The 26,028-nt window shown below is 40.4% G+C and overlaps 3 protein-coding genes across 9 annotated transcripts in view; 1 reads left to right on the forward strand and 2 right to left on the reverse strand.

The window, feature by feature from the left end:
• Window positions 1-5,175, forward strand: part of LOC137137932 (V-set domain containing T-cell activation inhibitor 1-like) — a 54,410-nt gene extending 49,235 nt beyond the window's left edge. The window contains exons 1-4 of one of the 4 annotated variants that reach the window (XM_067524773.1): window positions 1,261-1,491; window positions 2,570-2,908; window positions 3,161-3,215; window positions 4,500-5,175. In XM_067524773.1, the coding sequence (XP_067380874.1) occupies window positions 1,419-1,491; window positions 2,570-2,908; window positions 3,161-3,215; window positions 4,500-4,509 (477 nt within the window). In that variant the 5' untranslated portion in view covers window positions 1,261-1,418 and the 3' untranslated portion in view covers window positions 4,510-5,175. Of the gene's footprint in view, window positions 1-1,260; window positions 1,492-2,569; window positions 2,909-3,160; window positions 3,987-4,499 lie in introns of those variants that run through there. The other 3 variants (XR_010915858.1, XM_067524772.1, XM_067524769.1) reach the window with 3 other exon arrangements.
• A 1,386-nt stretch (window positions 5,176-6,561) lies between these two features.
• LOC137137901 (uncharacterized) lies at window positions 6,562-16,077 on the reverse strand. Its single transcript, XM_067524697.1, has 2 exons — window positions 15,780-16,077; window positions 6,562-15,667 (listed from the first exon to the last, which is right to left on the reverse strand). Exon 2 carries the CDS (start codon window positions 14,927-14,929, stop codon window positions 8,915-8,917), a length of 6,015 nt encoding a protein of 2,004 aa, XP_067380798.1. The 5' UTR covers window positions 14,930-15,667; window positions 15,780-16,077; the 3' UTR covers window positions 6,562-8,914.
• Window positions 16,078-18,541: 2,464 nt separating this feature from the next.
• Window positions 18,542-22,814, reverse strand: LOC137137927 (Fc receptor-like protein 5). Of its 4 annotated transcripts, none has more exons than XR_010915855.1 (8): window positions 22,688-22,814; window positions 21,903-21,938; window positions 21,519-21,782; window positions 21,194-21,439; window positions 20,330-20,482; window positions 20,078-20,152; window positions 19,285-19,440; window positions 18,542-18,978 (listed from the first exon to the last, which is right to left on the reverse strand). XR_010915855.1 is itself a non-coding variant. In XM_067524761.1 (8 exons), exons 1-7 carry the CDS (start codon window positions 22,716-22,718, stop codon window positions 19,300-19,302), a joined length of 840 nt encoding a protein of 279 aa, XP_067380862.1. In that variant the 5' UTR covers window positions 22,719-22,814; the 3' UTR covers window positions 18,542-18,978; window positions 19,285-19,299. The 4 variants fall into 4 exon arrangements, 3 of the variants coding, with proteins under 3 accessions (XP_067380862.1, XP_067380861.1, XP_067380860.1); XM_067524761.1 differs by having other exon boundaries at window positions 19,285-19,334; XM_067524760.1 differs by having other exon boundaries at window positions 18,542-19,334.
• Between the last annotated feature and the right edge of the window lie 3,214 nt (window positions 22,815-26,028).

Here is a 26,028-nt window from a genome sequence, read left to right on the forward strand (position 1 = left end):
ACATCTGCATTGAAGCTTTTTGACAATTGTGAATAGTTAAACAAATATAGTTTTATATGTAGGACATGTAGGACATGCCCTTTTCTTCTTAAAGAGAACCCAGCAGTTCTTTCATAGACTTGTTGACCAGGTTCACCTGTCAGCACACCTGGTCCAGCAAGACCCAATGTGGATCAGCCAGATGTGAATTACACTGAGCTCAGTCTGCTCCACCCTGCTGCTCTGTCTTTCCTGTGGCTGCAGTGCTGTGAGCACCGCTGGTTGTATTTTGTGTACTGTGTCTTTAATATGTCTTAAATGACGTCGTCTTTTTGTTTGGCTTCTGACTTTTCCACATCACGTTGTTCTGAGAACATGAGAAAACTCATCATAAAGCTGGTATTGTATTAGTTGTGATTTTGTAGCTGTTTGAATTTGACCTCATTGACTGTTTGAATTTTGTTTGTTTTTTGACACTGAGACATGTCTTTACTCCTCCGTCCTTGTGTCTTGCTGCTGCTTTAAACCAAAAAGCCCATTTGAACCTGTGTGTTTTATAAGATTGTAGATGAAGCTCAGGGTGCAGAGGCAGCTGGGATCATGTTGTTCTCTGTGTGTGTGTCAGCACAGACTCAGACCAAAGTTATGTACTTGAGTAAAGATTTAAAGTAATCTTTTCGTCGTAATAATCATCGTTGTTTTTTAACATAGATGGGTTTAGTTTAGAAGTCTGTTCTAATACAAACTGTAGCTGAACTGTTGAATTTCCTGGAAGAAAAACTGACAAACATGAGCTGACTGACTTGTCTTTATATTTGTACAGGAGGATTTATTAATGTTATTTTATTGATAAAGATCATTGTTTGAACACAGATCTGTTTTAACCACAGTTTAAATCCCATCTTCATCTGCACTTATGTTTCAGACAGATGTCTTTCGTCTTCCTGTGCAGTTTGAACAGGGACATACTGATGAATGTTGTGAGTAAATGTTGTGATATTTACTTGTATAGTTTCATAAACAAGTAAAAACTGAAAAAATGTGATTATATTTTATACATTAATATGTAAATCAGACCCTGAGGGAATTTGCAACAATAAACTCAGCTGTGAATTCTGTGACCTTTAAAATAAAAACATTGCAACTATGTTTTTTTTCCTTGATTTCTTGGAGGCTTTGGTTGAGGTTGAGATTAATGTTCTGGCAAGTGTTTATTACATAACAAGTATATTTTGGTTTATTACATTTTATTTTAATCACTTTATTTTGAAGGGGTTGTGGGCGTTACTTCCTGTACAGCCTGAAAACTCTCAGCTTTGTTTGGAGGATCATTTTACGCAGCAGCTGAATCATGTTAAACTAAGGTCCAACTAGTTTTTCTCTTTGTTGTTTTCACTAAGAAATAATTTTTCCAGCACAGTAGGAGCCAGAAGAAGAAAATGATGTCTTCTTCTAAATGGACCTTCTGTGTGTGTCTCCTCACATGTCTCTTGAACTGGTCTGTCTCTGAAGGTAAGCTGGCTCAGTGGACAATCTGCTGTAGGTCCAAACATTTCCTGAAAACAGAAAGAGGAACCACGTTAACTGTGTCTCAGTGACACACAGCTCCAGGTTTATTCAGAGTGTTAAACTTCATGTTACTGCAGCACAAAGAAAAACTCTGAAACATGTTGGTTCAGAGTTTTTCTTTAAGAAAAACATGACATCACACTGCAAAGTGTTAGATTTTTATTTTTACTGTAGATATCACAATATCAAAATAGTGAATTTGACATTCAATGACCCCATTTGAGGACAGATTTCATCATAAATTCAGCAGCTGTATGTCTATAAATAGAGCATTAGTCCGGGGGTTTTTACTCGCGAGTGCAGAGTGCAGATCTCGGTAGACAGGCCAAACATGCCAAAGACTAAAATTACTGTGTACCTGCTCACTTTGACTACTGCTAATGCATCAAACAAATCTTAAAATAAAACCATGGAGGGAGAATCAGACAATATGTCTGCTGGATTAGTGACGAGATTCATGTCTCACTATTGGTTCTTTTAATAAAAAAACTAAATACTTTGTTACTTTCCACCACCGGTGGGTCATATGATTGATGTAGTTTCTAAAAGCTCCACCTGGTGGATTCAGAGCCATTGTTGTACATAAAGCCCTGTTGGATTAATCAGAGAACATCTGCTGTTAATGTCTTTGACAGTAAATCCTACTAGAAGTCAAAGGTACTGGTGAATCAGTATCCTGGACAAAATCTACCGCATGAAGACAAAACAAAACTCCAGCCAACTCTGTGAAGAGATGATTGAAAATCAGAAGTCAGAGGATGGAGAGTTTGTTGAAAACAGCTGTTTGAGGGATCAAAGTTCAGTAGATGATGTTAGACATCTTCTCTTTCTTGTACTTGCGTCTCATGACACAGAAACACTTCTTTTCATTGGACTTTGCTTTGATATTTTCTCCTTGACATTGATTTTTGACGCCCTGTACTTCAATTGTAAGTCGCTGAGGATAAATTCGTCTGCTAAATGTAAAGTTTTACTGATGTTTGCTTTGTGTTTTCATCTGGATTTTATGGTTTTTGTTCAGACCATCAACAGATCACAGTGAAGACTGGAGATGATGTTACTCTTCAGTGTCTGGATCACAGAGGTGGAGACATCAAACTGTTAGAGTGGATGAAACAGGACCTGGAGGAAGACGTCTTTGTTTTTAGACATGGGAACATGTCTAAAGACCTCCAGCATCCATCTTTTATCAACCGAGTGGAGCTAAAAGATCCAGAGATGAAGGACGGAGACGTTTCTTTGATTCTGAAGAACGTCACGGTCAATGACGCTGGAACATATGAGTGTTATGTTAGAAAAAGCAACACACAACCACCACCTCAGCTCATCAGCAACATCACAATAACAGTCATTGATTCAGGTGTGTGTGTGTATGTGTGTGTGCGTGTGTGTGTGGATCAGAGGTGAAGCTGCTTCCTGGTTGTTGATGTGAGAGTGAACCATCACAGATCAGATGTTTGTGTTTTCTAAAGATGTTGCTGATGAGACTTTGTAGCAAACAGCTGCTATGAGTGATGGGATCAAAGTGCAGTAGATAATGTCTGACAGGAGTTTGAAGAGGAAATGGATTCATCACCTACCTGACACCTCACATCTCATTCTCTTCTCACAGGTGGTGAAGCTGGAGACATCAGTGATGGAGGAGACAAGGATGGACGTCTTAGACTGTTAGTATTTATGACTCTTGTTGTTGTTGGTGTTGTTTTTTGATCTATAGAAAATATCATCAACGTCCTGCTGATGAAGCAGCTTACTATGAGCTCCAAGATTTGACTCCAGAATCTGACGAGAAACTGAAGGAAGAAGAGGAGTGGAGACATGAGTGGATGTCTCAGAGCAGTATGCAGTGTGTCCTTCTGTCACCTGTTGGTATTTGCTATGGCAACATTCGACAATTACTGGTCACAGACACCTCGAGTATAATCACTAAAGACGTTTCCAGATCCAGGATGTGGTTAAGGGTTTTATTTTCTTTCAGCAGAGAAGTTCACCAACAGAGTCTCAAGCCTCCATCCAGTGCAGTTCTAAGGAATTAACATGTCAAACATTACTTTATATCCTCCTGTTGCTGGGCAGAATCCTCTTTACCCCCCAGGCTGCTGCCTCCAACATACGTTAAACACATAGGAATCTGCTGTAACTTGGAGACGTCTCCGTGTGGACAGTCTACCATATAGCTGACCTTGAGCACTTCCACAGACACTTATCAGAACAAAACATGTATATGAAGAAAGTCGTGACAGCTCCCACAATATGACATAAAAACAGAAACAAAAGCTGCAGTGTGGATTTAACTCAGTCAGTCTCAGTGACAGTTAAACTGAGTGAAACCTGCACTGACACTTTTGAATTCTGTTTTTTTATTCAGTCTCTTCCTGTCTCACACTCCAGTAATATGACTTGTTGTTGATGTCTGTCAATAAAGGCCATAAATTATTGCTATTATTTATTGTATTATTACTATTATTTTCAGGGCGTGTAGCAGCTCTGCCTCCAGCAGGTGGCGCCCTAGGTGACCTCCTATATGACTTTTGCTGGTGCATATAACAAAATATTGCTACAAGAGAACCTCATATAGCTTCAACCCATCACTTATGTGTATTACCATTAATTATTGAAGCCCCCCCCCCAAAAAAAAGAAAAAGAAAACACAAGGCAGCACTGCTCCACAGAAAGAAACAGGGAGAAAAACATTGGTTGAGTACTTTTACTTTTAATACTTTAAGCAAAACATAAATCATGTACTTACTTAAGTGGAAATATCAGTAGATACTAGTACTGGAGTAAATATTTGATATTTTTGGAATATTTTCTTTTTATGTTTTTTATTTTATTACATCATTTTAATTCATTTAACTTTATTTTATTCAGTTTTAAACTTATTATGACAATGTTGTGGGTAACTGTGGTTCAGGAGATAAAGCTGACTGAACATCTCCTCTGATCCACAGGTGTTTTTGATCAAGACACTGAACCACAAGTTGCTCCTGGTTTGACTTTAACTCACTTTGGATAAATGTATCAATGACTAAATGGAATTCTGAAGCTCTTCTTGGCCTTTGTTTAACTTTGAATAAGCTCTGTTATCCTCTGTACTACAGTGGATGAGTGGAGGCATCAGTCAGAGGAACTGTGTGGTTCAGGATGTACAGTGGGTTGAGTGTGTTTGCATTTGTAACCAGGTCGTGAAAATCACCTGTATCCTGTCAACTGGATTTTGTGTTGCTGCAGTTGCTGAGTTTCAACAGCAGAGGGCAAAGTCTCACAGTGAGCACAGAGGTGTATTCAGGTGAAGGGCTGCAGGGAAAATACAGGAAGTGAAACATTACACGCTCACCTAGTAGAAATGACCACAGCTAGAGACGCAGTGTAAATGCTTGTGCATCAAAGACACTGCTCCAGTATTGGAATCAGACCATGTGAATATGATGATGTGCTGCCACCTGCTGGATAATTCAGGTAACAGCTCCACAGGTAACAGGTCACTTTTTAACAGCAGTTTGACTGAGAAAACCAACTCAAAGGTCCCAGGAGCAGCTGACATCTTTAGGCTGAGTTCATGGTCCCAGTAAGAGCTAGAACAGAGTTGAATGTCCAGACTGAAAAAAAATACAGAAATAAAAGACACTTGGCTACTAAATATGTTTTGAGCAGTTTGTGTGTTGTGGAAAATCCTTCACATGCTGCCTGCACAGTAAAGAATAGACCTACATGTTCCCTCATCAATGATCAAGAAGAGTCTTCGTGACCAGTTGATTCACCACAAGATGCAAACTCCAGTAACTTTTGAACTTCTACAGGTTTTCTGCACTGAAGAGGTGTGAATGTGTCAACCACAAACAAAAAAGAACAAGTCAAATTTTCCATTTACGACAGAGCTGCTTGTTTCTATTATCTTTAACATATCAACAAGGTACCAAACAAACAGTGTCATTAACCACAGAAGATCACACTCATGACAAACCTCCACAGCATCAGTTCATTGTTTTACTAAAATCAACATGAAGCTTCTGTTTTTCCAGTTTCCAGAGTTTAAAAAATATATACATATATAGAAAATGTAAATTTATTAAGGTAGAAATCATTTTGTGTGATTTCTCTCACTACTCTCTTAGCATTAGCTAACTGTGTTAACTATTTATATGTTTGTACACAGTTTGTGGTTTTGACTGACAGCTGCTCTGCTATAAACCTTAAAGACATAACACACAACAACATGATATTTTCAGTAGGTGATGGATCTTAAAGTATGTTTGTCTCTAATCTCCCTTTGTTTTCCTCCAGTTAATAGTATGATATCATCATTGTGTCGGCTGTAAAGCGTCTCTACACACTGTAGCTTATAAAGCATGTTAACGTGCTGATGTCAGCATTGAGCATCATGGCTGCAGAGTCCTGCTTTGGTGTTTGACCAGGACAGAGACAAAGAAAAGCAGCTGTACCTTTTGTCTTTGCTTTGGTGTTTTTAATGACTATCTGTCCATAACTGACGTCTTCTGTCCTCACTGCTGAGCAAACTGCAGCTGGATCAGTGTCTGCAAAATAAAATACACAAAGTACTTCACTGCAGGTACTACACATGGTACAGTAGTAAAGCTGCTGTTAGTGTCAGGAAGTGGAAAACTGTCCTGTGGTCGGACATTTAAAGTTTGACATTCTAAATGGAAATCATGACGCTGCGTCCTCCAGAGGGACAATATGACTTGTTATCAGTGCACAGTTCAGCAGCTGTGATGATGTGGGGGGACATTAGTGCACACAGCACATGGGAAAGTTACACATCTTTCTCCATTAACGCTGACATCAGTCTGACCATTTGAGAACAGGGCAGATCTAGAAATATTTACTGGGGCACCAGCTGAAACCAGAGTGGTACTTTTGAAAAACCCTTTAGAAGATTTACATTTGGTAAAAAAAAATCTATATTAATATTAATAGTGTTTTATCAGAGTCAGAAATACATAACTTCTCTACCATTTTTTACTCCAAATAATTATAAACAAATAACAATAAACAGCTGGGGGGGCGTATAAATCCATCCATCGCATAATCTGCCTGATCTCAACTGTTTCAAGAAATAAAGCTGCAATAACATCTTCTTCTTTTCCTTTGTTCTGTTCCCTTTCAGGTGTCACCACAGCGAATCAAGTGCCTCCATTTAACTCTGTCCTCTGCATCCTCTTCACTCACACCAACTAACTTCATGTCCTCTCTCACTACATCCATAAATCTCCTCTTTGTTCTTCCTCTAGACCTTCTGCCTGGCAGCTCCAACCTCAGCATCCTTCTACCGATATATTCACAGTTTCTCCTCTGAACATGTGCAAACCACCTCAGTCTGTCCTCTCTGACTTTATCTCCAACACATCTAACATGAACTGTCCCTCTGATGTCCTCATTCCTGATCCTGTCCATCCTCGTCCCTCCCAAAGAGAACCTCAACATCTTAAGCTCTGCTACCTCCAGCTCTGCCTCCTGTCTTTTCTTCAGTGCCACTGTCTCTAAGCCGAACAACATCTCTGGTCTCAACACCGTCTTGAACATCTTTCCTTTCATTTTTGCTGATACTCTTTTATCACACAACACACCTGACACTTTTCTCCACCTGTTCCAACCTGCCTGCACTCGCCTCTTCACCTCTTTTCCACACTCACCGTTGCTCTGAACCGTTGACCCTAAGTACTTAAAGTCCTGCACCTTCTTCACCTCTGCTCCCTTTAACCTCACTGTTCCACCTGGGTCCCTCTCATTGACACACATGTATTCTGTCTTGCTGCGGCTAAGCTTCATTCCTGTTTTCCAGATCAGGCCTCCACCTCTCTAGATTTTCCTCCACCTGCTCCCTGCTCTCACTACAAATCACAATGTCATCTGCAAACATCATAGTCCATGGAGATTCCTGTCTAACCTCATCTGTCAGCCTGTCCATCACCAGAGCAAACAAGAAGGGGCTCAGAGCTGATCCTTGATGCAGACCCACCTCCACCTTGAACTCCTCTGTCACACCTACAGCACCTCACCACTGTCTTACAGCTCTCATACATGTCCTGCACCACTCTAACATACTTCTCTGCCACTCCAGACGTCCTCATACAATACCACAGCTCCTCTCTCTGCACCCTGTCATACGCTTTCTCTAAATCTACGAAGACACAATGCAACTCCCTCTGACCTTCTCTGTACTTCTCCATCAGCATCCTCAAAGCAAATACTGCATCTGTTGTTCTCTTTCTAGGCATGAAACCATATTGCTGCTCACAAATGTTCACCTCTGCCCTTAGCCGAGCTTCCACTACTCTTTCCCACAACTTCATTGTTTGGCTCATCAGCTTTATTCCTCTGTAGTTGCCACAGCTCTGCACATCTCCCTTGTTCTTAAAAATTGGTACCAGTACACTTCTCCTCCAGTCCTCAGCATCCTCTCACTCTCCAAGATCTTGTTAAACAAACTAGTCAGAAACTCTACTGCCACCTCTCCTAGACACTTCCATACCTCCACAGGTTTGTCATCAGGACCAACTGCCTTTCCGCTCTTCATCCTCTTCAACGTCCTCCTCACTTCACTCTTACTAATCTTTGCTACTTCCTGCTCCACACCAGTCACCTCTTCTACTCTTCGTTTCCTTTCATTTTCCTCATTCATCAACTCTTCAAAGTTCTCCTTCCATCTTCCCATCACACTCCTGGCACCTGTCAATACATTTCCATCCTTATTGTAGCTACACTGGTCCAAAGAAATACTGCCCACGCATCATACAGATGTCTTTTAAGAATTTATTTTCCGCTCTCTCTCTCTCTCTCTCTCTTCATTTGACACCGTGAAAACTACAAGAAATAAAAGAACATACAACTTTGAAATGAATACATGTTTTCCAGTCAAAATCTCTCAGGCTAGTGTTCGTACAAAAGCACATCGACATGAATACAGCACTGTTACCGTGTGCGCCTCTTGAACCAAGTGCAGAATAGTTCTTTTGGGGCCTCGTGTCTTTCCTCAGGATGCACGTTAGCTTGACCCATAATGCCACCGTGATGCCCCTCACCAACTCTAGTCACATGACCCGTCCATCAAAATAAAAGCTTTTACAAGCCCATTCAACTTCGACCAAACATTTTGTATTTCACAAAAATGTATTTACAAATAAATTTTAACAGTTGTATGTAATAAAATAATTCTGAACTTATGACAGAAACATAATAATAAACATGTCATTCAGACAGTTACACTCCCACCAAATTACTATGATTTATGACAACCTTTATACAAATATTTGAATAAATCTAGTAATTTCCAAATAGATGACATTTATATAACTCTTTAGGAAGAACTATTGCAGTTTTCAGATTAAGTCCCCTGAATTACATCTCAGTTGTTTTCCACAAGTACAACTAATTTGTGAATAGGACGTTCAAGGACAGATGGATTGACAAGTCTTTGACCATCTTCTCCTAATTCTCTGTTTCCTATTTGTACTGTGGCTTTTCGCACCAGACCATCTTCCTCCATGCGAGCATCAAGTACTCTTCCAAGCTTCCATTCATTACGAGGAACACCTTCTTCCTTGACAATGACAATATCTCCGATCTTCACATTTCGTCTTGGAGAGTGCCAGCGCTGTCTGAGAGTGAGGTTCACCAAATATTCTTTCCTCCACCTACTCCAGAATTGCTCTGCCAGATACTGAACTCTGCGCCACCTTTTCCTGGCGTACAGATCTTCAGCCACAAATTTTCCAGGTGGAGGCAGTGCGACAGAGGTTTTCATGGTAAGTAAAAGGTTTGGTGTAAGTGGTTCTAGGCTTTTGGGATCATTGAGGTTGTCAGTGGTGAGTGGACGGCTATTTACAATAGACATGGCTTCATAAAGGAATGTCCTCAAACAAGCATCATCCAGCCTTCCAGCACTCTGTGAGAGGGCCCAGCTTAGAACGCTCCTAACGGTCCTGATCTGGCGTTCCCACACACCTCCCATGTGGCTAGCATCAGGTGCGTTCATAATGAAATCACACTGCCTTTCTGCCATGTACGTACTTAGTATGTCTTTGTCTACTTCTTTTAATGCCTTTGCCAGTTCATTCTTTGCCCCAACAAAATTTGTCCCTTGATCAGATCTGATTTGTCTTACGGTCCCACGGATTGCAATAAAACAGCGCAAAGCATTTATGAAAGCATCAGTTGTTAGATCCTCCAACATTTCAATGTGAACAGCCCTTGATGATAAGCAGGTGAAGATTAGGCCATACCTCTTGTACTCCTTTCGACCTTGCTTAGTGTAGAGTGGTCCAAAACAATCCATCCCACAATAAGAAAATGGTGGAGAGGGATCAACACGATTAGCAGGTAAATCGGCCATCCTTTGCGTTTCTGTTGGCCTACGAGCTCTCCTGCATGCAACGCACTGTCTGAGGTAGTTGGTCACGACTTTACTGCCACCGACAATCCAGTAGCCATTTGCTCTGAGTTCATTAAGAGTTTGTCCTCTGCCTTGGTGCTGAGTTTTTCCGTGGAAGTAGTCTAAGATTAGGCGCGTAATCACGCCATCTTTTGGTAGGATTATTGGATGCCTCAGGTCAAGAGGTAAGGAAGCCCTTTTTAGGCGCCCTCCCACCCTAAGAATCCCACCCTGCAAAACAGGATCGAGCTGAAAAAGTTTGTTGCTATGAGGCAGCCTGCCTTGATTCTTTGACAGTATCTGCATTTCCTCTTTAAAGGCATCTTTCTGTGCCAGCTTTACAAGCACCAGACTGGCCTTTCGTCTATCTTCCACGGTTATGGGTTCAGCTGTTTTTAATCTTTTTACCAGCTGCTGGATCCGAGCGACAACGTTTAATGCTGTAGGCCATTTTGTGAACAGTTTAAACCTATCTATAAAACTTTCCTCTTTTACAGCTCTTGTTTGTAGTGCTTGTATTGTTCTGACTTCAGGATCACCTACCAGAAGCTCAGGAGTTGATTTTTGTGTAACAATTTCTCTTTCCCATAGGAACTTAGGACCAGTAAACCAATTTGAGCTAATTAGCTCATCCACTTTGAGGCCTCTGGAAGCATGATCCGCCGGGTTTTGATCAGTGTCAACATAGTACCACTGTGCTGGGTTAGTAGTTTCTCTGATCCTTTGGACACGATTTGCAACAAAAACATGAAACCTACGGGCCTCGTTGTTAATGTACCCTAAAACTACTCGTGAATCTGTCCAGAAGTATTCTTGGTCGATTTTTAACTCCAGCTCTTCCTTTAACATGCTGCTGATTACTGCTGAAACTACTGCAGCTGTTAACTCCAGCCTCGGTATGGTTACAACCTTTGTGGGTGCGACCCTTGCCTTACCGATAACTAAGGAGCAATGCACTTTGTCTTCACTCACAACTCGAATGTATGAGCACTGACCGTAACCTAGGCTACTTGCATCTGAGAAGTGATGCAGTTCAATTCTCTGAATTTTGCTTGATTCGAAAGGGACAAGGCATCTTGGGACCTGGAGTTGTTGCAGATTCTTCAGGTCTTGCAGCCAGCTCTCCCATTGAGGTTTTAATTCTTTACACAGTGGTTCATCCCATCCAATGCCTCTTTGGCACATTTCCTGTAGTATTTTCTTTCCAAGCAGGAGGAAGGGAGCCAGAAAGCCTAGAGGGTCAAACACAGAGGCTACCGTTGACAGGATTCCACGTCGTGTCGCAGGTTTCTCATCCAAGTTGACCTTGAAGGAAAAGGTGTCGCTGGTCACGTTCCACTTTATTCCTAACACAGTTTGGCCTGGGTACTCATCGTAGTTAAGACCCACATCATGAATTTCACCAGCCCGTTTAGAGTCAGGGATTGTCTCTAATACTGCTCTATTGTTGGAGATGAACTTGTGAAGGTGTAATTTCCCCTTTGCGCACACACTTTGCGCTTCCCTCACTAGATGAATGGCTGTATTCACAGAGTCTACACTGATGAGACCATCATCAACATAGAAATTCTTCCTGATGAAGTTGGCCGCTGCAGGATATTCCTTTTCATTTTGGCTGGGAAGATACTTCATTCCATAATTTGCGCAGCCTGGAGAGGATGCTGCTCCGAACAGGTGGACTTTCATACGATATTCCTTTGGCTCTAAACTCGTATCACCATTTTCCCACCACAGGAACCGAAAGTAGTCTCTGTCTTCCTGGCTTACATGGAACCTGTGGAACATTTTTTCTACATCACAGATGACTGCAATTGGGTGTTTGCGAAACCTGCAGAGCACCCCTATCAGCCCATTTGTGAGATCAGGTCCAGTTAACAGGTGGTCGTTAAGAGCTGTGCCCTCATACTTTGCAGAGCAGTCGAATACCACCCTAATTTTGTCTGGCTTTCTGGGGTGATAGACTCCTTGATGGGGAATGTACCACACATTCCCTGCTTTAGGTTGGTTATCAGCTCTCTCTGCGTCCCCATCCTTGAAAACACCTTCCATAAATTTAACATAGTCTTCCTTGAATTTGGAATTTTTCTCGAGTTTTCTTTTCAAGTACTTCAGTCGCACTAGAGCCAAATGTCTATTTTCTGGCAACTGAGGGCGTGTCTTGAAGGGAAGTGGCATTTCCAAGTGCCCCTCTGTGTTCTGATGTATTCTTTCGTTCAGCAGCTGCATAAACTGTATGTCATCCTGTGATATACTCTTTTCACCTGAGTTTGTATCTTTGAAGTCTGATTCAAGGGCTCTGATGACAGTGGCTGGTGTCAATGGTGGGAGTTCTTTAACAGACACACGATGACACAAACCTGTCACCTCCGTTGACTTTGCGACCCAAGGTGAGCTTCCAACAATGCTCCAACCCAGGTCAGTCTTGATTGCATATGGCTCATCATCCCTTCCTGTGATAACCTGTCGTGGTGCTAATGCTCTAGAGCAGTCATAGCCTATCAGGAGTCCAACCTTACAGTCCATCAGTTCTGGTATTTCTTGCGCTATAGCGTTCAGGTGTTTCCATCTTTTGGCAGTTTCAGGAGTAGGAATGTGGGAACGTTCAAGGGGAATGAAATCTCTAGTGTAGGCAGGTGGTAAGTTTATAAAGCTTTGTGAGGAAAACCCTTTAACTCTAAGTCCACTAACCCTCTCACTCTGAACAATGGAATCTTTGCCCATCATAGTGGTAAGCTTTAACTTGACTGGTTCTGAACATGCGCCTATGTTCTCACATACCTCTTGATCTACAAATGTGTTGCTGCTCTGTGTATCTAGTAAAGCGTACACCAATGTCTCTGTTTCAGGAGTAGCAGCTGAGGAGATCCATACAGGCACTATCATGGATGTGCTACCACCACCCCCCTGCTCTACACAGCACGAAAGGGAAGACATATTTTCTTCTGCCTGCATGACATGGGTAGATGTGTCTGTTACAGCGGGACGGTCTTCATGAAGTGGTGTTGGATGATGTTTCTTACATGTGGCACAAGTAGCTTTATTTTTGCAGTCCCTTGAAATATGTCCTCTCCTTAGGCAACCAAAGCACAAGTTATTTTCTAGTATAAACTTTCTTTTGTCTTCAGTGGGTTGATTTGTAAACGTCTGGCATTTGTGGATGGAGTGACTTTCTCCACAGCACATGCAAGTGACAGGGTTGAAGGATGAAAATGAAGTGTTTACCTTCTTTGATCCATTAAAGTCCTTTAAGCTGCTTTCCACAGCATTGCATGGTTTCATTACTGTACTTGATTTTCCAGATGCTTTCACAGTAGTGATAAAAGCATTGGCCTTTGGGCGCTTTATATCTCTAGATGACTTCTCTTCCGTGGATTTCAAGGCATGAAGAGATGTTATAGGATTGCATGCAATTTCTGCTTCATGTGCCATAAAGTTAGCAAACTCCTTGAAATCAGGGTATTCTTCTGTTTGTCGTAGTTGCTTTGTGACATGACGATTCCAGCGAGATGTCAGCCAATCAGGAAGCTTTTGTAGCATTCTTTGATTCTCTTCACAGTCATTTAATACTTGAAGCCCTTTAACATATGGCATGGCATTGCTGCAGGCTATCAGAAAATCAGTGAACTGTCTCAATTTAACTGACTCTCTTGAACCAATTTTTGGCCAGTTATTCAACTTTTCTCTAAATGCACGCTGGATTACAAAGGGGTGGCCGTAACGAGCATTCATCATCTCCCAAGCTTGGTCATAGGCTTCACCATCCTTTCTGTAGAAGCTTCCTTCCAGAACAGACCGTGCCTCACCACTTACGTATTTTTGTAGATAAAACAACCTGTCAGCAGGATTTGTGCATCGCCGTTCTATCAAAGCCTTGAAGCTTGTACTCCACTCAAAAAACTTAAGTGGGTCACCTGTAAAGGCTGAAGGCTCGGGTGCAGGAAGTCTAGTAAGAACCATTGTATCATGCATGGCTTGAATTAGTGATGTTTCATTGTTGTTGTTGGTTTGTTCATTATTATTGTTCTTAAATGTTTGTTCCCCTTTTGTTTCCTTATCAGGTGCTGGAGGGCAACCAGCCAACTCACTGCATGCTGCTGTTCTTTCATCACAGGACTCACCTGAGTCAGTCTCGGAATAGGCCTTAAGCTTTGCGGCTATTACTTCAAGATCTCTCTGATTTTCCAATCTTTTAAGCTCTTGCCTTTGTGCAGCGATTGCTTCCTCCATTTTGATTTCTGCCTGCTTTGCAGCTAACTGTGCAGCACACTCTGCTCTTTTTGCTGTGATACATTGTTCTGCTGATGACCAACTTGAATGGTGGCTACGAACAGTGGATTTGGAGATTATGGTCCCAAATACTGATTGTGCATATTCTCTGTCAAGCACCATGTGAAGTCTTGTGTTTTCTGCCTTAGCATCAAACTCATCTTGCCCCACTTCACTCATGCGTACTTTCAGCAGGCCCATTATATCTGTTGTTACTGCTGTGCAGGAATCCATCTTTCTTCTAATCTCAGTAGAAGGTGCAGATTGAGATCGTATACTTTCATAGACATCTCTCACTTGTGTCTCTAGGTCTTCAACAGCATCCATCATGTTGCCTAGTTCATGGTCAGAGCACTCATCCTTAAGTCTAATACGTGTGGTTCTAACTTGTTCTTTCCAGCTTTCATACAGTTTGATGAATTTACTCTCCATCTGAGAAATCTCTTGTTGCTTCAACTCCATCATTTTTGGGGTTAACTTCCTCTCCCGTGAAGATTTCCTAGGTTCCACTGTCCTTGAACTGGCAGAGGTGGTCTCCCTCATTGCTGTTTGGTGGGTCTCTATTTTAGCATGGATATCGCTAATGAGTGACTCTAATTTCTCCTTCTCACCAACATCGGCTTGTGATTTTAACTGCTCATATAGCTTAGATAATTCTACTTGAAGAGACTCCATTTGTTTAGCAGGTCTACATCCCTGAGGATTTCCTTCATGAACTGACATTGTACATATTTTGGAGAAAACTACATCACTCCCTGTTATCTCTAAATGTCAGTAGTCTTATAGATCACTTCAAATAGCTATGTAACTGTTGAATCTAGTATCGACTATTAGCAGCATTTTACTCAAATAAAACCTTCTAATGCAGTCTACTGATGTAATGCAAATACAATTTAAGATCAAATACTATTAAACATTCACAGCAATTATGCTTATAGATAGGAACAACAGGCATCAACTTTAACATTAAATTATAGTGGTGATTGATAAACCAGTATTCTTAACAAGTAATCTTCTTTGCAATGCCTGCAAAGTTATTCAAGCGTCCGTAAAGCTCTGCAGGATACTTAGCTTAACCTGCTACCCTCTGCAGATTTAAAGTCCTCAGCCAGACGTCCACAATTGGATCAGCAAACTCTGCACAACCAGTAGAAAGGATATTTAACTGCCGAACGCTGTCTCTTGCGGTGAATTGCGGTACTCTCAACCAGACCATGCCAAGAGGTGACAGCCCCCTCTGCCGCCAATGCAGATCGACCCGTGTCTTCTTCGACCTTTTTACCCCCTAGCGATGATGCTCCGTGCGTTTTCACTCTCGGCTGTGTTGGCGTTACGTTTTCACTGTAGCTACACTGGTCCAAAGAAATACTGCCCACGCATCATACAGATGTCTTTTAAGTATTTATTTTCCGCTCTCTCTCTCTCTCTCTCTCTCTCTCTCTTCATTTGACACCGTGAAAACTACAAGAAATAAAAGAACATACAACTTTGAAATGAATACATGTTTTCCAGTCAAAATCTCTCAGGCTAGTGTTCGTACAAAAGCACATCGACATGAATACAGCACTGTTACCGTGTGCGCCTCTTGAACCAAGTGCAGAATAGTTCTTTTGGGGCCTCGTGTCTTTCCTCAGGATGCACGTTAGCTTGACCCATAATGCCACCGTGATGCCCCTCACCAACTCTAGTCACATGACCCGTCCATCAAAATAAAAGCTTTTACAAGCCCATTCAACTTCGACCAAACATTTTGTATTTCACAAAAATGTATTTACAAATAAATTTTAACAGTTGTATGTAATAAAATAATTCTGAACTTATGACAGAAACATAATAATAAACATGTCATTCAGACAGTTACACTTATTTTTAATCACCCTAACCTGCTGCACATCCTTCCCATCTCTATCTCTTTGTCTGGCCAACCTGTACAAATCCACCTCTCCCTCTTTAGTGTCCAACCTAGCATACCTAGCAAGTCCTAAAGCTGCAATAACATGGTTTCATAATATTATGACAAAATATATAAAACCTTAACGGTACATAATAATACAATTTTAACTCTTCATAATAATAACGGAGTATGAATGTTTTAAACTAAAACACTAATCACACACACTTACACAGATAAATTATCTTAAAACTCCTGACCTGTGACTTGGATCCAGCTGGATGGAGACTCTCCATGACTGCTGATGTGACACTTGTAGAGGCCTTCATCAGACTTGGTAACATGGTGGATGGTCATGTGACCTGTAGGCTCAGTCCTGATGAAGGAGCCATATTTATAGAAATATTCTTCAAAGATTCAATCACAGATTGAAGCACACTTATTTTCAGAAGTTTAGGTTAGGAGAAGAATAAAAGTGCTGTTTAGTTTGTTTAGTTAATACCTGTTGTTACTGTTCATGATCCTGATTGTTTACTACAGCTGCAAAATGGCCACTTATATAGAGCTTTTATGCAAAGCGCTTGAAAATGTTAATTCCTATTCACACACACACACTGATGGCATTGGCTGCCATGCAAGGTCCTCACCTGATGGTCGGCCCAGTGTCTTGCCCAAGGACACTTTGACATGTAGCCGGGAACAGGGATTGAACCACTAACCCTGTGGTTACCAACTGACTGCTGAGCTACAGCCCACGTGCAGATGTCTTTAAGAAAACTACAGCTACATGTTTGGTCTGCACCTGGACTTCATATAAGATACACTGAGTAGCTGTGGACATTGTTCACCTTCAGCACATTTTATTATGGATGATCTGTGTTTGTAATGTTGTAATGATGACAAGGCTACGAAAATTGTAAGATGTAATTGGTGGATCAGCCACACGTTGACTTATCTGTTCAGAGTTTCCATCATCTTACTTCAGAGATGAGAGGAAGCAGAAATGCTTTCACAAGCACCCTTCTGATTTGGTAAGTAGTTGTTCCAGTCTACAGTTACAATATTGGAATACTGGGCTTTAATTGATATCTTTGAACAGTGTTGAACAAACCTTGTCCCTCAGCAAGTTTCACTTTTAGCAGCCTTTTAGTCTGGCAGACTTCTGGTTGGCAGAGATTGTTGAATTCAATTACATTTGTCGTTTCTGTGGCACAGACAGAGTTGAAGTCCGGACTTCAGGAAGGCCATTCCAATAACCTGCTTTATCCAACATGAACATAATGGATATAACCAGCTTTATGTGCATGGGATCATTGTCCTGTTGAAAGAACCACTTGTAAGTTTCAACCATTTGTCTGAAGTTATGTCTAAGAATTCTGAGTATTTCTTCTTTATTATTTCATCTACTCTGCTGCAATGCACTAGTTCCTGGGCTGAGAACATGATGCCACCACTACAGTGCAGATCTTTACTGTGAGGGTTCCTGACCATCCAAACCAGTTTTCTCTCAGCTACCACTTAGAAAGTGGCTACACCTCTCAATAGCTTGTATCTATGTACAGTTATTTGAACTGATGTTGTGCAGTTGTGTTGGTCGATTCAGTGAGTGCTGTCAAACACATCCTCATTATCTACACAGAAAAGACCACTAACAGATCACTAACAGGAAGTTAAGAGGACTTGCCAAAATAAAACACATTTAGGACATTTCAGCACCAGAGAATGAATCATCTGAACATGTGCATGTGTTGTTCTGATCTCATGGGTCTAATTTTGAGCCTGTGTTGTCAGAAATCCCAAATGAAGTGAGTGAAATTCTTGCCGATCTTACTTAGTAAAGATCAATGTAGAAAATAGGCCTGAAAACAACATTGTTATTTTCCGATTAATTGCAATTATTCGTATAGGATCCCAAATCCCAAAGCGTTTACTTTCGGACATTGTAACTTATGTCCTACTTGCTTTTATTTCTATCGGAGCAGAGCCAAGACATCCATTTGCCTCTGGGATCGTAACCTGCTTTGTGTTGCCTTTATTCTCTGTTGCAACGGTAACATTGAACTTTTTGCTTAAGCCATGTTGTGGTGCATTCATATAATGGATGTTAATGAATTCATTCAGGGTCTGATTGTGAATTTTATATCTACAATAATACAGGTTAGGAACATTTCAGCCGATGATTGTACTTTTGGATATTTTACTTTATTGTTTTTTGTTTGTTGAAAACAAATTTATTACGATTAGCATTAATTATGTTTTTACTAAACATGTATATTAGTTGTAAAAGCACAAAATGCCACAATAAATGGTAGAAATAAGTCTTTTCTTTGTTGTAATCGCAAAGGTCTCAGTTTAAAGTTAAGGCCATGTTCAGAGGATCACAGGAATAATGAACATTTGGTTCATTTCTACAGAAAGCAGTCAAATAAACATAGTGGGTCGAATGGATCAGAGCTGTTGTTTTATTTATTTTTTCTTATTCACCAAAACAAACACAAAGAAAACAGTACAAATCACACAATACAAAACATAACATCATAACAACAGTGTGAGATATGGCAAAAACACAAGACATGTGTGACCTATGTACAGTGTATAATAAATGATAATTTTTTAACATTTGTACCAGCTGATTTAAAAATGAAAACAACAACAACTTTGTTTTACTTATTTTGCCCATTTCAAAATAAGTGGCTGCTTTAAAGTCATATTTGTTTTTAAAAAGTTGTTCGTATACACAGAGATGTTCTTACATATGAACAGTACCAGCATCCATCTTTATAAATAAAGTCTGCTTTTCATGGTCGAGTGGAGCTGAGAGATCCACAGATGAAGGACGGAGATGCATCTGTGATTCTGAAGAACGTCAACATCAAAGACACTGGAACAAGTGTTATGTTAGAAACAGCGGCGCATCATCAGCAACATCAACTTGACAATCACAGACTCAGGTGTGTGGGTGTGTGTGTGTGTGTGTGTGTGTCTGTGTGTGTGTGTTCTGTGTGTGTGTGTGAAGCTGCTTCCTGGTTGTTGATGTGAGAGTGAACCATCACAGATCAGATGTTGGTGTTTTCTAAAGATGTTGCTGATGAGACTTTGTAGCAAACAGCTGCTATGAGTGATGGGATCAAAGTGCAGTAGATAATGTCTGACAGGAGTTTGAAGAGGAAATGGATTCATCACCTACCTGACACCTCACATCTCATTCTCTTCTCACAGGGGATGGAGCTGGAGACACTGAGGACAGACGAAAGCATGGACATGTTGGACTGGTGGTTACTCTGTCAGTTGTTATAGTGCTTGGTGTTTTTCTTGTTGTTGTTGCTTATGTTACTTTTATGATCTATATAAAATACAAAAGACTCAATCAGCAGATTTTCCCACCTCATGCCAAAAAAGCAGCTGACCACAAGCCCCAATATTTGACTCCTGAAGCTAAACAGAAAATGGAGGAGGAGGAACCCTACTAGAGACATGAGTGGAGTTACTAGGGTTACTTTAAGGTGAATATGTCCCTAGGTGGGTTACCAATGTAGGTTTTTAACCACCGACATAAAATTTGATTTTACAGCAAAATGTAAAATCATTAATGTAATTTTCATCACATTAAACAAACACAACAGCAGGTCACATTTTTGTAGGTGTGTTGTATGTGTGCAGCCTGTGCAACTACTTGAAATTCTGCAGCTACTTAGACTATTAGGAAACCACAAAACAAGACACACACGATGGTGTGAAACTTTAGCAACTAAAGAAAGTTTCATTCGCATTTGAACTTTCTGTTCTGACACATAAGAAAAATGTGTGTACGTGTGCACTGAAGCTCTCGTCTGTGGCCTTATACGTGTTTTTACAAAAAAATACATTTTGTGCCAGGTGTTTTTTACACATATTCAGATTCTACAAATCCGCAAACGGTACTAATGGCTGTTTATTGAAATGGTCTTCACAAAGACACAAGCAGAAAAAACACACATTACCTCTGCTCCGAGTGATTCGCTGTTGTTTGTGAGGTGATATTTTCATGTTAATATATGTAGCTTCCACCTCATCAGCTGCAATAAACCAAAAAAGCCACAAATATCATTGATTATATCTTTGTAATTTGTAGATGAAAATGAACATATACATCAACAGAGATACATTGTAAACAGAAATAATCTGTAGCACATGAGTGTAAACATGTAAATGATAAACCCCATTATGTTTTATTGTGCAAATTTGTGTCTCACCTTTATGTTTGTTTCCACCACATCGTCTCATCAGTACGTCCACAACCACAATCAGTAAAATGACACATGCAACACGCACCAACACACAGAGAAAAAGGGTGGAAGTCATAAACGTAGATGGAGATGAAGGGTCATATGCCACGGTGGGTTTCTCTGAAATGGAAAAGATGATTATGTTCACTTTATTCTTCATGTTTTTTTCAGGTTTAGATATGTAGAGCTTCTTCCTTTGCCAAATGCAACATTAAAACCCACTACTGACTGTTAGTGCAGAACAACATGTCAGCTGAAGAACTGTCTGTGATCTAGGGCGTCCTGGAGTTGTTCATAGAAAGAGAGAAAATAAAACGTCCAAAACTTCTCCCCACGGTTTTGTTCATTTGTTCGCACATCAACTCAGCCACTATAAGAGTCACATCATGCTCCAGAAGTTCAGGAAAACTGAGCCTCAGATGATGTAACCACATATAAATATCCCACAGTTGCTGGGTTGATCCCCGGCTCCTCCTGTCACATGTCCATAATCAAAACACTGAACCCCAACTTAGTTGCTCTCGGTGAGTGTAGGCCAGCTTTATAGCAGCTCCACCATTGGTGTGTGAGTGTGTGTGAGTGTGAATCGGTGAATAGGTAGAAAAGCACTTTATAAGTGCAGAACATTTACCATTTACTCATCTGGACGAACCTTCAAGGTGACCTGACAGGGACATGTCTTCAGCCTCTCTTCTGGTGTGCTGCCAGGTTCAGTGCTTGATCCTCTTCTTTTTTACCACATCCTGATTGAACTGACAACCCACCACTACCCTGATATGTTTTATTTTTTCTAACTATGACCATTCCAGCACTTCATACTGACATACTGACCTGTGACGTAGATCCAGCTGGGTGGAGACTCTCCATGACTGCTGATGTGACACTTGTAGAGGCCTTCATCAGACTTGGTAACGTTGTGGATGGTCATGTGACCTGTAGGCTCAGTCCTGATGAAGGAGCCATCTTTATAGAAATCAGCTGAAGGATTGGAGGGAGGGCTCTTTGATTGACAGTGCAGAGAGACATCATGTCCCTCCATCACAGGGAGGACAGGACTCTGCAGGATCACTGCTCCACCTCAACACAGAGACAAACTACAGCATTTCATCCATTTCCACACAGCTTCATCAACACTAACTCCACAGTCTGATCTTACCAGTGACAGTGATGGTGATGCTGTTACTGGTTGATCCGTTTCTGGACTCACACCAGTAAACTCCACTGTCCCATGGGACTATCAGACCAATATTACAGGACAAATGGCCTGATTTGCCCCATTGAGCTCCACACTCACTCCTAGTTTCTGTGGTCGTGTTCCTCCTTAGTGTCCATTCAGCAGAGCTGTCGTCCTCCTCACAGCTCAGTGCAAAAGACTTCCACTGAAAAAACTGTGAACTACTGGGACTCACGGTCAGAGAGCCTGGAAAAATAATGGGGGGGTGAAGGTCATTCTTAATCTTCAGTGTGAGGGATCAGTGAATAGCTGGTCAAACATAGATACTAACTGTTTCCCAGACTGTGATACAGGAAGTTTACCAACCTTGGTTTGTGGTGCTGCAGAGCAGTGAGGTCAAAACTAAAAATGAAAGTCAGGTTGGTCAAGCTTTTAAATACAAGAGGACACCTCCATCAGAAACCAAGGACAAGCATCACACAGTGTATCCTAACTGTAACTATTCCGTCTCTCTAACCCCACTAACATGATAAAAGTGAAAGATTAATCTCATACATAACATATTCCAGCTCAAACATGCAACAAAGATGTAAAGTGCCTTCTACATTGTTTGGGGCAAGTTCCATCCATATTCATTTGCCTCTTTACTCCACATTTTGACATTAGTAATGTTTGTAATAAAAATATTCACATTAAAGTGATAACATTTTACCATACAGAAATTAATAAATCCAGTTGTTATATCAATAGTTTCATTGTTTTACATTAAAGGAGCTTTGTCCCAACACAATTATGAGCTAACAATAGCTGCAATCCATGGTGATATGCTTTGTCTCAAACATTAAGGCACCCGGACACGGGCTAAATGTCATTTCTACATAGTAAAACACAAATGTATAAAAAAAAGCATGTAGACTTTATCAACTTAAGAAAACTGTAAAAATAAATCTGTGAGGTGCAGGTGCAAATCGATTAATGAGATTCGGGTGTTTGTCCTAAACACTGTAGAGAACAGTGTATGTGATTCTAAAATGACAGAAATGATAAAAATAAAGTTACAATAAAAGAAGGGAGGGTGTTAACTGCATACCTGAGTAAAGATCCAGAATATATACTGCACATAATACACAAACAGAAAGTAGATAACTTACAGAGCAGCCACAGCACAGATGTTTCCTCCATCTTGGTGATGTTTGATCTGAAACGCTCAGTCAATTCAAGTAAAGCCCCCTTCACCCTCTGTGGCTGTCAAGGCTGTTTCCTGTCTTCACGCTTGTATGTGTCTGCTTACAGAAAAGTATTTACACAACACAAGAATATCCAGATGTGTCACATTCTGAAAGTCAATAACTGGTTCATACCTGTAAAATGGTTTTAATGCATCACATTTTAATGTAGACAATCAGTCACAAGCTGTATCTGTGTGTTGATGTTTAGCACAGTTGAAGTCAGTAGGTATTTTCTACCTGGCAGTGTGACATGTTCTCTCCTTTAACTGCTGGAATGTGGTCAGGTATAGATGTGCTGCATGTTTTCACTCAGCTGGGCAATATGGAGGTTTTACAGGCCTCATTAAAGTATAACGTCTGTAGGTGGCGCTTAGGACAACAACACGCAACATTTGAAATGTGCAGTGACAGAAAACACTGCTTTCTGACTTTTATGTGTGTGTGTGTGTGTGTGTGTGTGTGTGGGTGTGTGTGTGGGTGGGTGGTAGCACAGTGACAGCAGCAGGGGGAGAGAAATAAAACACACATGGAGAATCTGTGTGTAAGACAAGTCCAACATTAAAACGGGCTGAATGTGTGAATCCTTGAGGCCTAACAGGGCTTATTTATACCCTAAATTAACACATGGAGAGCGGATATGTTTAATGGTCTTTGTCCTTTTGTTAACGTGACTCAGTCTGATAGATACAGTTGAAGCTACAGCACTAAGTAAGTCGACAATTGACCTTTAAATTTGTTTCTGAAAGTAAAGGACAAACATCCATTCACAAAAAAAGAAAATCAAATCATTATATAAGTAGATTAAACTAAGCAATAATTCTTTATGTTTGGTTTTGTTTCCGTGGTCTCACTTTAAAAAGAAAAAGTAGAACAGTGAATGATAAAGTGCAGTGTTTCAGTGAAACCTCTTTTCAGTCTGCAACATTTCTAAGCTGAATTGAACTTTTCATCTTTTTCCTGCACTGTGTATTTAAACAATGTTGCTGCTGCTGTAAATTAAGTAATGTATGTACTTTATCATTCATACACCAAAGCCACAGAGCGTACATGTAGTATTCTATGAAGTTTATGATGATAAACTCGTTTTGACACAAAGTACTTGAATAAAGTTTTGCTGTATCTTTCTATGATTATTTTAAATTGTTGTTTTTTAACGTACATGGGTCTAGTTTGGAAGTGTGTTGTAAAACAAAGTGTATTACAAAGTATGACAGTTTTGTACAATGATTAACATGCTGTGAATCACTTGTTTCACTCGTGTGTCTGATATGAAATGTTACTGTCTCCTCAGTTTGTCTGACACCAGTTTTTAATCTCTTTATTTAGTGACTTTCATTATTTTACAAATCTGTCTGCACAGATTTGGACATTAGAAAAATGGACATTTACACAACTGGTTTTAGCTCAGTCTCAGGTTTGATGCTACACAAAGAGTAAATCTCTCACACACCCACAGAAGAACACAACAATGAGGAATCATGGGAAATGTAATTACAGCATGTGAGCAAATTCCCAACAAGGATGCCTGAGCCTGACAATAGAGGAAGCCGCCATCACCTGATAAAAGATGGCTTCTCTGAGTTTGACAGATAGTCAGGAAAACATTTGCTCCTTTATCTCAGTGGAGTGGAGACTCTGGTCAAGAGACAATCTTTGACTGAATCTTTAGGTGGAAAAGTAACAGGTCTTTGTGTGATTGTGGTCATTTGTCAGTCTGCAGTTTCCTTTCTTTCCAGTATAAATACTGTAATAGCAGTGAGAGTGAAGCAGAACAGTGAATAATTGTCTGTAAAGCTGAGGAAATCTGCACAATCAGCGTATAATTCTCTGTAGATTCAACAGCACCACATTTAACACAATGTATCTGATGCAGTGAACCTCACCAAAGAAACCACAAAGACTGCAGTTCATTTAACATCCTGCTACAAATGTTTGGAAAAGTCCTCCTTCTTTACACTTTATGAGCAGTGACACGAGGCCACTTTTTAAAATGTGTATTAATAAATTTGACTTAAAGTTCCCACTGTTCTAAGAGTGTGTGACGTATCAGATAATCTGGTGTTTGAAAGTTGAAATTCTCCTGTGCGTTTGTGACTCCACTGAAAACCCCTGTTGTTGTGGGCGGTGATCATGTGCTGCCTGCTGACTGACCTAACACCAACAGATGACGTTTTGGGTCATCATGCATCTACATTATAAACCAATGCCCTGTCAGTTTTGCTGCATTTTGCTGAATCTGAGCGTGTTTAATGTTTAGTTTTTTACCATCAGAATATCAATAATCTCCAGTGACCCAGTTCCACTAGCAGACATATGTGCTCATACCACAACACTGCCTCCAACATGTCTGACAGATGATGATGCTTTGGATCATAAGCTGTTAATTTTCCTCTCCGGACTTTTTTCAAGTCAATCTTGGTTTCATCAGTTCAAAGAATCTTTTTCCAAAACCAAACTCTTTTTTAGGTCTGCTCAGGCTTTCCTGATCTTGAGCATTCATCTTCCCCAGTTCCTCCTCACAGCTCAGGGAGACAAACACTCCTCTACAAAATGTCACATAGACACAAAGAGCAAAGAGCAGCATCAAATGTGAAGTGAGACTGTCCAACAAAATGGACATTAAGTTTGGACTTGTTTGAACTTTTCTGTTCCAGAAACATCTTGTTATTAATGTTTTATGAGCTATAGAAGACTCAGACTCGTTGACATCTTATTACTTCTGTATTACAGCTGTGTTGCTGGTCTGTTTTCATTTGTATATTGTATAAGTCTATTTTATGTGTTTTATTTCATTGCATCTTATTTTAATTTGTTTTATTTTATTCATAATTTTCCTTATAGTGACAATGTTGTGGGTAACTGTGGTTCAGGAGATAAAGCTGACTGAACATCTCCTCTGATCCACAGGTGTTTTTGATCAAGACACTGAACCACAAGTTGCTCCTGGTTTGACTTTAACTCACTTTGGATAAATGTATTAAATGACTAAATAGAATTTTGAAGCTCTTCTTGGCCTTTGTTAAACACTTTTTAACAAGCTCTGTTATCCTCTGTACTACAGTGGATGAGTGGAGGCATCAGTCAGAAGAACTGTGTGGTTCAGGAGGTACAGTGGGTTGAGTGTGTTTGTATCTATGTGTAGCATCCAGTCAGAAATTTGAAGCCTTACTGATGGTCTGATAATACTTTATTTTCCTTATTCTTTTCCTCAAACCAACGTAAGAGCTACACAGACTAAACAAAGACTAAACAATAAATTAAAA

The sequence above is a fragment of the Channa argus genome, chromosome 12 (genome assembly GCF_033026475.1).
Source record: "Channa argus isolate prfri chromosome 12, Channa argus male v1.0, whole genome shotgun sequence".
Classification (NCBI taxonomy): Eukaryota; Metazoa; Chordata; class Actinopteri; order Anabantiformes; family Channidae; genus Channa; species Channa argus.

Excerpts from the sequence above, each read along its gene's own strand:
- LOC137137901 (XM_067524697.1), bottom strand. The coding sequence starts at position 14,929 with ATGTCAGTTCATGAAGGAAATCCTCAGGGATGTAGACCTGCTAAACAA.
- LOC137137927 (XM_067524759.1), bottom strand. The coding sequence starts at position 22,718 with ATGGAGGAAACATCTGTGCTGTGGCTGCTCT. Across the intron at positions 20,153-20,329 it reads TGGTGGAAACAAACATAAAG|CTGATGAGGTGGAAGCTACA; the intron begins GTGAGACACAAA and ends GGTTTATTGCAG. Across the intron at positions 19,441-20,077 it reads GCGAATCACTCGGAGCAGAG|ATCATAAAAGTAACATAAGC; the intron begins GTAATGTGTGTT and ends TATTTTATATAG.